Source organism: Quercus lobata, chromosome 10, assembly GCF_001633185.2.
Source record: "Quercus lobata isolate SW786 chromosome 10, ValleyOak3.0 Primary Assembly, whole genome shotgun sequence".
NCBI lineage: Eukaryota > Viridiplantae > Streptophyta > Magnoliopsida > Fagales > Fagaceae > Quercus > Quercus lobata.
Genome location: NC_044913.1, coordinates 19,783,542 through 19,795,362, shown reverse-complemented (window position 1 = coordinate 19,795,362; position 11,821 = coordinate 19,783,542). Strand labels below are relative to the sequence as shown.

At 33.6% G+C, this 11,821-nt stretch overlaps 1 protein-coding gene across 1 annotated transcript; it reads left to right on the top strand.

Moving 5' to 3' along the window:
• Nucleotides 1–1,271: 1,271 nt before the first annotated feature.
• Nucleotides 1,272–7,657, top strand: LOC115964473. Its single transcript, XM_031083776.1, has 2 exons — nt 1,272–1,530; nt 6,672–7,657. The coding sequence occupies exons 1-2, from the start codon at nt 1,272–1,274 to the stop codon at nt 7,655–7,657; spliced, it is 1,245 nt and encodes a 414-aa protein (XP_030939636.1).
• Nucleotides 7,658–11,821: the final 4,164 nt, after the last annotated feature.

Genomic DNA, 11,821 nt, shown 5'->3' with positions numbered 1-11,821 from the left:
AGATACAATTTTTAATGTGTCTTTATTATTTTTTAAACTTCAATTAAGAAGGATAATTTTAAAATATAAGTTGCAAAAGATTTTTATAAGAAATTGAAACTAGTCTATCAAAAGCCTTGTAACTTAACTCATTTTTTTGGTATTTCTAATAGAGAGTTTCATGATTCAAATCCCCCCTCCACAATTATACCTATCAAATTATTATATATATTGGAACTTTCTTGCACTAGTTTTGGATTCACAACTAGTTATTTTTCATAAAGAACACATTTTAGGTGGATTTAGAATCTTGCTTAAATTCATTAAGAGTTTAATAGCTTAGCTAGTATCTCTTGGTGTTTCTAAATGAGACATCTAGAGTTCAAATCTCTTCTCCCTATTATTTATTTGCGCAATTAATATATTTGAAATTATAGTCACAAATTGATTGTAATCACAATATATTAAGAGAGTATGTTATGTAGTATAATTTATCTTACGTTCTCTTAAAAATTTACTATTTGCCTGTCAGTATCTTATCTCACCCCCTCACGTGTGTATGTTTGTTTCAACCAAAAAAAAGAAAAAAGTACCATGCAAAAAAAAGAAAAAAAAAATTTAATGTAGAAAAAAACAGAAAGAGTAGAAACAAACAAGCTATGCGTTATCAAAGGGACCCGCGAAGTGATAGCGTCTGTAACTTACACTATTATTAGTTTCTTCTTCTTAATGCAAAAAGACAAACTCACTCATGAGATACAAACCCTTTTTAACAACGTACGTGTCTTCTTTCGAGAGACCTTTTTTCACGTGGCGTTTTCAAAGCTCATATCAACCTTATTAATTCAATGCCTTAGCTAGCTACCTTCCTAGCTCTCTACATATATTTCAATCTCCTTCCACCATTTCCTCCCCCCAAAACACAATTTCCTCTGCTAATTCTTCAATTTCTCAATCTTCTTTTAGTTTCAGGTACGTACGTATAATGTTTCACTCTCAAACACTAATTATTCTCTCTTTTCTTTGAAATTATGTCAGCTTCTTATAGTGCTTTCTTCTTTGTTTTTTTTTTCTATGGATGATTTTTGCTTGAATATTTCTTGTTAAAACCTTTATATGTATAGCTTAAAAGAGAGAACAAACATAAAAATGAAAAGGGTTTGAAACAATAACGTTAGGGTGCAAAGGCTGTTGATTTATTTATTTCTTTCCTATTAACATATGTATGACATTAATGGCTGAAACTAAGTGTTTGAAACGTTGTGCATGTAATTAAAATGCCTCTAGAAAACATGGAAGATCTCAAAGGAAAGAAGATTGTCACTTGGGGAAAATCAAACAAAGATGATCGTCGTGAGGTTTCTCCTCCACCGGGTTTCCCTCCATGTACAAAGCCTCGTTCATGCGATCGCGAAGTTTCTCCTCCGCCGGGTTTCCCTCGTTGTGCAAAGACCGATCAGAAGACTGATAAAGGGAAAGAGAAAGAGGTGAGGAAAGCTCCGGAAAGTAAAGCTATACCTCACTCCGCTACAAGAGAGAAAAGCAGCAAGTGTAAGGACTACTACTGTCATTACCTGCATGCATGCCTTAAATTTATTTCCTTACTATGTTAGTGTGTGCAAGCTATATTTTGTTTGCTTTGATCTTATTGCCATATTTTCATATAATGACAAACTTTTGGTTTAGTTCAATCTCCAATTTGCCCTTCCTAGGATACTTGTATTTTCCCTCAATTTTTATCTCTCTCATTAATAATTTTTTATTTATTTTTTAGGTTTAAGGCTAAAGCAAGTTATACCAATTTGTAGCTCTTTAGTTGTGTGTTTAGTTGTCGATTCCAATTATCTTAACTCGTAAAAATTTTTGTCGTTAAATAAGAGATTTAAAGTTCGATCCTTGTCTGCACCAAAAAATATATTGATATTTTAGTTTGATGATAAAGAACAATTATCAAGAGCGGATATCATAGGAAAAAATTTGTGTTTTTAGACCCTAATTATTAATTTTAAGCTAATTACACAATTAAGCTAATTAGCCAATTGATTAATTGCATGGATAAACACAACAAAACAGCAAATCTCAATTACTCACACACCCAAACACAGTGATGTGTTTAAAAGTGAAAAACCCACAACAAATAAATTAAAAAACACTCTGGGACTTATAACACCTAATCAATCCACAAGTAAAGATAGTTGCGATGTATTAAATTTACAAACCCTCCAAGTTCTAATTAAGAGTAGATGTATTTGAGCTTCGTGCTCCTGTTAGCAACCAATTGCACCAATTATTTCTTCTTACTAGCTTTCAATTCCGCAAGTTGAGATGCCAACTGCAAGTCCAAGTGCTTGGACACTTTAAGGCCATTTGAAGATTTGTAGGGATTGCTCCTGTGATTCCCAGCATTAAGCTTCAATCCAAGATCACTGAAGGTATCAAGGCATAAGGCTTAGGTCTCCTCTCAATAGATATAACAATTTGGAGAGGGAGAATGTATGGGGGCTACTATGAGTTTTTGCTCTAAGGTAATGTGTAGCTCTCTCACTCTTCACTTTGATAATTAGGGTGTAATTTCATGAGTATTGTGAGATATATAAGACGGGTAATTGGATAAGAATTGTAGGGAATGAAAGTAACAACTTTCTCTCAAGTTACAAATTTTGCCTGACTAAAATTCTCACGGGTTTTCTAGAAACTCTCTGTCCAACTGATTTTAAAAATTGTCCTTTTCCCTTGAAATTTTGCTTAACATGGAGTTTTTGCCCCACCAAAATTCTCATGAGTTTCTTGCGAAACTCTACGTCTAACTAATTTTTGAAAGCTATCCTTTTCTCTTGAAATTTTGCCTAACATGGAGTTTTTGCTCGACCAAAATGCAGCTCAAATTTTCAGCATATGATCCTCTAATTTGGCATGAAATATGTCAACACTAGCAATTATTAACCCACTAAGTTAATTAAAAGACTTTGTTAGTGGACAAGATTCACAAACAAAATATATGAAATTAGGCATTTTCAAACTTTCCTACTATGTTTGTTTTAACAAAAAATGTCTTAGGAAACAAACATTTTCTGGTGTTTTGTAGAATGAAAAACATAAGTAATAAAAAACAATTCCCTAGTCAACAAAAAATAAACCTGATGGAGTAGAAAATGTTTTTTACTTTTGAAAAGCAGAAAACATTTTCTAATATGACACATATTCAACAAACCATTAGAGTATTTTCATCTGGAAATGTCATCCTATCCTATTTTACCATCCCAAAAAGCTACTTTATCAATTATACAATACCATTTTACAATATACCTAGCATCCTAACTTTTATTTTTACCTACAATATATTAAAATAATATAAATTACAAAATAAAATAATATAAAAAATCTCTCTCTCTTCTCTCTTCATCTATGTTCTCCTTCTCTCTATTTTTCTCTCTTTCTCATCCACCCACCACCAACCCAAACCAAGAACAACCACCCAACAATACACGTTGGACCCACGAATCACGCCAGAAAAATTTTGCCACCATCAAAATAAAATCTCATCAATAAACCCTAAACAAAAAACTAGCAATAAAATCTCAGCAATAAACCCCCCCCCCCAAAAAAAAAAAACCAGCAATCATAAAAATTCAAAGATAAAAAAAACCCTGCCACCACAAATTCAGCCACCCATGGCCTTTGCATGCCCAAAACAAACCCAAACATTCTGTGGATCTCGAAGATCTGGCCATGGAAGCCGCAGAGCTTGAAGTTCTGGCCATGGAGCTTCGACTTAATGAGTTGGGCAAGACCAGAAGAGAGAGGAGAGAGTTGGGTTTGGATTCAGTGGGAGGCATCACTGTGATGAAGTTGAGAAAATTGACCTAGTTGACCCATGGGGTGAGAAAGAGTGCTTGGCAGAGGTATGGGAGATCCACAACGTCGAACTTAGAAACCCACCACCGCCAATCTCGCCGATCTAGAAACCCACCACACCGATCTCCATCGATGGAATTGGAGAACAAATCTGGGTTCTATATGGCAAAGACGGTGGCTAATCTTTGCAATTCTTGTGGGTATTAGTGACTGTTGAGACTAGGTTGATGATCATGGTGGAGCTCCATTGATTGTAGAGTGAATCTGGAGTCTGGACTATGGCAGTGGTATGAGGGAGAAACAAAGAGATGATAGAGAAAAGGGAGAAAGAGTGGAAAGTGAGTGAGAGACGGAGAGAGATGAGAGACCATGTGATGAGAGAGAAAAGCCTGATATTTAGGAATAAAATATTAATATAATTTTTTGGCATAGTGTTACAGTACCATCGTACATATAGGAATAAAATATTAATATAATTTTTTGGCATAGTGCTACAGTACCATCGTAATGTACGATGGTACTGTAACACTATGCCAAAAAAATTTACAATTTTCCATGTTTAGCCTTTCGATTGTTGAGACAAATTGGACCTTAATGCTAAAATATGCTTACAAGTCAATTTTATACACGAATGTTTTCTAACTCATTTTCAAGATCATAACTAAACATAAAAAAATAAATCCATTTTCCAAAAAATGCTTTTTAAAGAATATTTTCTATCGAAACAAATGGAGAGCTAGTGCTTCTATACTCTGACATTTTGAGATAATCAATCCTAAATCGACCAGAACAAACTAACAAAAAAAAGTGATTACGTTGGAAATTTATGAAAGCCAAAAAATAAATCTAAATTTGACAATTTCGGCATAAGAAAATAAATAATCACTTTTAGGCTTCTATGAAATGCGGATCCAACAGAAAATCGACAAAAGTGTTTATTAAGGTATTGGTTACTTCAATTTTGCATTCACGACTCCAAGAACTTAACTGAAGATTTGGTTCCAACAATTTGTCAAATCTGGATGTAGCAACTTTAGGATCACCAAGTCTTCAGTTCCCTCAATCTTTATTTCTGGATGATGCTTTCAAAGAGCTTGGTAAACACAACTCTAAATGCAAATGCAAGGCTCTCCAAAAGTCTATAAGACCATGTCCTCTAAGTTTTCTTTTATGGACAAAACTTAAGTACAGCACTTTAGGTGCTGTTGCTTAGGTTCATTCTTTTAAGATTCTACCATGTATTTACTTAACTAAAATATATACTTCCATTCTATAAAAAAAAAATTAAAAAAAAAAAAAAAAATCTACTTACCAAAATCTTAAAAGGAAAATCTAAAAAACGGCACCTAAGTACTGTACTAAATCTTGCTCTTCTTTTATAATATTCTTTTGATGGCACAAAACTCTAGTAACTTGTCGGTTGAATGGGCTTGAAAACACTAAAATATTTCTTAATCGATCGAACTTAATTAAGTCTCGAAGGTGTCGAGATTACAGAAACTTTAGTATTTCTAGAGCAGTCTTAGGCATCAGTCTTAACCTCGAAATTGACTTGGAACACACTTACAAGACTAACATTTTACTGCATTTGTTTACGGTTTGCCAGCCTCTAACTACAGGAAAACACTTACCCTGTCTGAATCAAATCTAACAGCAAATCGACAAAAAGTTTATTAAGGTTTTGGTTTACCTTTCACATACGCATTAGAAAAGAACTTCCCTTGTCTGAATCGAATCCAACAAAAATCGACAAAAAGTTTATTAAGCTTTCGGTTACTTCAATTGCTCTACCTATTTTTCTCATTCTGTTTTGTTGTCTAGTTTTAAAACCAACATATATATATATATATATATATATGCGTGTGCGCGCATTTACCTTTTTATTATTGCCAAATATGTCATTGTTCCATTGATTTTATACAATTATCCAGCATTTCTTATAGTTATTTTCATTTGTATGTCAGAGACATGTTACAACAATAGATCAACTCTTATTCTCAACCTTATTTTGGATCTCATTAATTTCTCATCCAAGAAAGCTGAAGAATTTTCAACTTGCTAAGCTAATGTAGTGAGTACTCATTAGTGTTGCTAGTACCCTAAATCACCTAATGACTCCATGGAATTGGTTTAGTTAAGAACTGAATTGAGATTATTCATTTAAATTCTGAGCGAAGCTCAAATCTGCTTTGGATCTTGTTAATTTTCAAATTATAACAGCCTAGACTTGACTCAACCTTGATCAATAGGCTTGTCAATAGCTCCAACTAATGGTAACATTGACATGTGATAGTTGCTCACTGCTTTTGTCCTTCTTCCACTATTTCCTTATAACTTTCACAATAATTTCTTCCTTTTATGGGGAGAAAAACATAGGTTAATTTCTAGATAGAATGAGAGCCAATATCTGCATCTCTAATAACTGTAGTTAATTATGATTTTGTAGCTTATAAGAATCCATGTGTCACTATCTCCTTTTTTACATCTCAAAAAAGATATATGATTATATGAAGATCAGTAATAACAGGGAGAATTGTTATTATTTCTTGCTAGGAATATTATTCCTTTTTTAATTTGGGATAATTTGATTAAATTTCCTTTGTTCTCTTAATTCTAAAACTGAAAATTACGTGCACCGTTTGGCTCAACTTGCAGATATATCTACTGTGCTTTTCTTCTTCTTTTTTTCATTTACTATATATGCTCTTTGTCATCTATGTTAGTGATAAATTCGGATGTGGGTATTTCATTCTTTTCATCATTCATTTTTTATCTAAATTTTGCTAATATATGATACCATTGCATGCCTTAAATTTTAAACTCTACCTTCACAACAGGTCCACTCCCTTTAGCACCAAAGCCTGGTGTTAAGACTACAGCAAAAACACAAATACTTACAAACAATAAAAAAGGAGCTCCAAATATGATCCTTTCAAAAGGAAAAGAAAAGTTAGCCCCACTCCAAGCCATTAAACATCTTACTCAGACGTATGCAAAACAAACAGTTGATCTTGATCTAAACATACCTATTCCTCTTTATACCATATCCGACAAGGTGATTGCTAATGCAACTTCAGGCCCTTCAGCTGAATCTAACATGGTGGAATTTGATAAAATTGTGAATTCCATAGCAAAAGTTTATCATGAGCCAAAGGCAACTTCAATTGCACTGCATGCACTATTACTTTCCAGCGAGTTTTGTTCTTCCAATCCAAGCCTTGATATGATAATCGTACGTCAAAAGCTTTCATCACTCCTACCCTTGAATTTCCATGTGCTGGTTGATCCTTCCAAGTTAAACCAACTTGTAACACTTTCTAAAATGTTACAAAATGATACTACCTTGAGTGCTAATCAACTTGCCATGCTAAAGTTGATCGGGGACATTCCTTCGCTAAGTAAGGACATCATTGAAATAAAGGAGTTAGCTGAGCAAGTGCAAAAGTTCTTCGTTGATATAAGATCTAACTGCTTAAAGGCCAGATCTTTGTTGGAAGAACACAAAAAATCCACGGACAAACTCAAAACCCTCCAAGCTGAGGTGAATGAAAATGCTTTTTCTCTACAAGGACTTGGTGAAAAAATCATAAACCATAATGCCCGCCACTCTATCTTGCTTTGCTCATTGGAGATGAAGAAAACTATCATAGTGGAGCTGGAGTCCTCTCTCCAAGAAATCGGAAACCAAATTCGTAAGGTTTTGGATGATATAAAACTTACCAGCACAAGGAAAAGAGACTGGGAGGTGAAGAAAAAATTACTGACCGAACGTTGCAACAAAGTTCTAGCCAAGTTTACTCCCCTGAAGGGTTTCACAATTTAAGTCATAACAGTTTTAGACTGTGATGTTGCTCTTTTCATACAGAACTTCTAGTTCTTTTATCGTTCAGTTTAGACTGTATCTTTCTGTAGACTTTGTCTGAGCAAGGTGTTGGAGTTTCCTAATTCTCGTAATAATGTATAAGATAATACTTCTTATTATCATTATTGTTACTTTTTTAGGGTATGTTTGGAATAGAAAGAGAGGAGGGTAGAAGAAAAAGTAGCTAGAAATTACTTTCTTCAGTTTTGTGACTGAAAATAAGCCTCAATATATGGTAGAACACAATTTGAACTGGCTGAGAATACATGGCTAATTTATGGCTAGACATAAGGTAGGAACTAGGAAGAACATCCTGTACAATTGCATGTCTAAGAAAAAGTTGCGGTTGTCTAAGTAGAATGTGTATCTCATATATAGACAATGGCGTTTTTTTTTTTCACCCCTCATAGTGCAAAGCCACAAATTAAATGAATTCTGGTGCTAGCTAGTCAGATTTCATCTAGGGGTATTGAATTTAATTAGGGTGGAGTTTGATTTGGAAATAAGAAACTTGAAATTTGAGAGTGGCTTTTGGGTGGAAAAGATAATATGTGTTCTTGTTACTGCGAGGGTTGAGAAGAAGTTGATTTTGAAGGATGAGCAATCAGCAGCTGCCATTTGATACTCAGTTATGAGTTTCAACATATGATCACCATTATGGAATATTGGAATTCACACTTTTGGATTTCATATGGGTGGCAGTATTACTATTAGCAGCTAGTTCTATGGGAAAGTTAATGTGCAATAAAATGAAAAAAATTTGAGAATAATATTTAACTACTACTATTAGCAATTAAAAGAAGCTCGCACTGCAAAAAATTCAGCTTTTTTATGTTTTTAAAACACTGTCAAAAACCGTAAAAACATCACTATATAGACACAAATGATTAGGGGTATGCAGCCAACCCATCAAAACCGACCCAACCCAACCCGTCGGATTGGGTTGGTTTTTAGGGATACATGGGTTGGGTTGGGTTATGAAAATTTTTTTAATAATGGGTTAGATTGGGTTGGGTTTGGGTCATAATAATCACAACCCACCTAACCCGACCTGATTCACCTATATATTTAAATTTTAAATTAATATATTTAATATATATTTAAAACTATATTATATATTAATAATTTTTTATTTAATTTTTTCCCCTTATTCAACTCTTTCTATATAAAACCCAATTACCTCGTAAACCCGAATATTCTTATTTCTCTCTCTCCCGTCTCCCACTCCTACTTTCTCACTCCACTCTTATTTGTTTATAACTGAGTTGAGATATTAATTCATGTATATTTTGTTTATCAACTCAAGTAACAAGTGAGATGTATTGTTTTGCTTAATTTAATAATAATAGTAATAATAATAATAAAAAGTTGTCCAACCCATGGGTTCAACTCGACCGAACCCAATCCATGTGGGTTAGGTTGGGTTGGATTGGATTTTTTTTAACCTACCATGGAAGGTTGGGTTGAAAAATCCCCTTAACCCAACCCATACACACCCCTACAAATGATCTATTGTAATTTTTTTTTTTTTTTAATTGCAATGGTTAAAAACATTACTACTAGACTGTCACAATAGGCTATTGCAACGCTTTCAACAAATGTGGCCAAATATAATCTCTTTAGAGAGAGAGAAAAAGAGGAGATTTGAGGAAGAGATTTTGTCATGTTATATATATAAGTCACTTCTAAAAATTCCACCTTAATTTTGGTTCAAGTAATTCTTTATTTTTTTTTAAACATGGCAATACAAGTCAGAATTTTTTGACCCAACCCAAAAAATACTTGACTTGAACCCGAATTTTTTTTACCTAAAGTAAAAACGGGTTGACCCATGACCCGACCCGAATAACCCGTGACCCGACCCGTTAAAAAAAAAAATTCGATAAATTTTTTTTTTTTTTTAATTACGTCTTGATACTTTATACATAAAGCACAAAGTATCAAAACTAGTAATAAAGCACAAGTGCACAACCATCAATGCTTGACAGTAGACAACTAAGACTAAGACAAGACAAGTCAGTGAAGTCACTACAAACACAACACAAGTGACAAGGGTAAGTCAACTAGTCAAGGGCCAACCGGCCAAGGGCTCAAAAGGCTGTCTCACAACCATTAAAAAAAAAAAAAATCTCATTCAATTTCAATGCTTTATGTAGATGTGGCAAAACGGGCGGGTCGGGTTAGGTCAATCGGGTTTGTGAGTCAAACGGGTCACGGGTTAAAACAGGTCATTTTTAAACGGGACAATCAAGTTGCGGGTTAGGTTGACTTTCAAACAATTTTTTTTTTTTTTTCAATTACAAAAAAACTAATATCAAACTAAAAAGACTAAGAAAGAAGATCAACTCACATTGAGAGTGCAAAAGATCTAGATTTATATTCAACTTCCAGCAAAAGCAAAACAACTACATCTTGATTTAATGCATGAAACTTAAGTTGTTAAGCACATATTTTTTCATATACAACTTACAAGCCTTCCACCACCTTTGTCATCAAGTAACCAACTCAAAATTTCTGACAAGCTTTTTTTTTTTTTTTTTTAATACCAAAAACAGGGAGTACAAAACAAACGACATTAAGAATTTAAGAGTTCATATACAAAGCTAGATTCAACCAACGCTGGTTCAAAGGCACAAGAGTTGCTTGCTTAGCTACAATACTTATATGATTAACTAGCAAAGAGGGCACTAAGATCATTTTGTAGAGTAAGCCACCTTGAACAAGAAAGTTAAGGTTAGCAAGCCTAGTAGAATCCTGCCAATCCGAAGCTCTCTTGCTGTTAAGGGTGTAAAAAGTCCTCCACAATCACTTAAAAACAAAATTCTTTCGAAGTTATAAACAGTTGCAGTGAGACTAGCTTCCACCACAACTTCCAAAAGGCACCCTGTTGCAGTCCTAGCTAAAAAAAAAGTTAGATTACTTAGAAAGATAAACTAAAGAAAAAAAGATTTAAAAATAAACATAACATATTAAGTAAAGAAGAATAAGTAAATATTTTATAAGAATTACACCTCAATCTCAATCTACTCAACGTTGGTAGCAGATTCAACACTGCAAATATTCATACTTGCAAATTGTAGCTCAAGTTGGCCAATTTCGTTAGCATCTTCATCTACAATACAATATTTTAATATAACTTAATGTACCATGAAAGTAAATCAATAAAGAATTAAAATTGTATAATTATGACTATAAAAAAAATTAAATTACCTTCAAATCCATTTAGCCAACTTTTAGTACATAACGTAACTTCCACATTCTCAGGTAAAAGACGTGATCGATACGGAGTAAGAATTTTTTTTCCCCAGTGCTAAAACTTGATTCAAAAGCAATAGTGGTTATCGGAATGCTCATGAGATCATGTGCCATTAAAGAGAGCTCTGGAAACCGATTGTAATGCTCTTTCCACCAAGAGAGAACTTCCAACTTTGAATTTTGCTTTTTGTCAAGTCTAGGCTCTTCTAAATACAAGTCCAACTGAGAATTTTTTTGTTTTGGTACCACGACCACTTTCATAATGATCAAATTCCTAATCATTAAAAAAAAATTGCAATGAAAAATAATACCACACAACATTAAAATCTTTATTATCAAAAAAACATAGCACAACATATACCAAACAAAATACAATTCACTTACATCATCTTCCTTATCTTCATCATCATCAGGATCATCCACAGCACCACTAGTATGACTAGAACTCCCAACACAAGATGAAACATTTGTAGTGGCCATAGGCTTGGGGCGTTCATATTCTGAAAAAAGTTTATACAATGTAGTCTCAATGCTCTCCACCTTCATTTCAGCAATGTGCTCAATTGGCTCTATTTTCTTGAAAATGTAGTCCACATAATCCAACTTATACCTTGGATTAAGAACAATGGCACAAGCTAGCACCACACTATAACAATCCCAATATTTGTCAAATTTAACTTTCATCTGTTCTGCCATATTACTAATAAATGAATCTTGGCTCTCCATTTCTTCAAGTAAAAGCAATTCAGTTCCAAAAAATAGAGTTGTAATGTCATTAAACGGTTTCAAAAACCGAGTTATCCTTTCAACTCTATTCCATTCATCCCTTGATGGACAATGCTTGAAATTAGCATCTTCCTTTGCTAAACG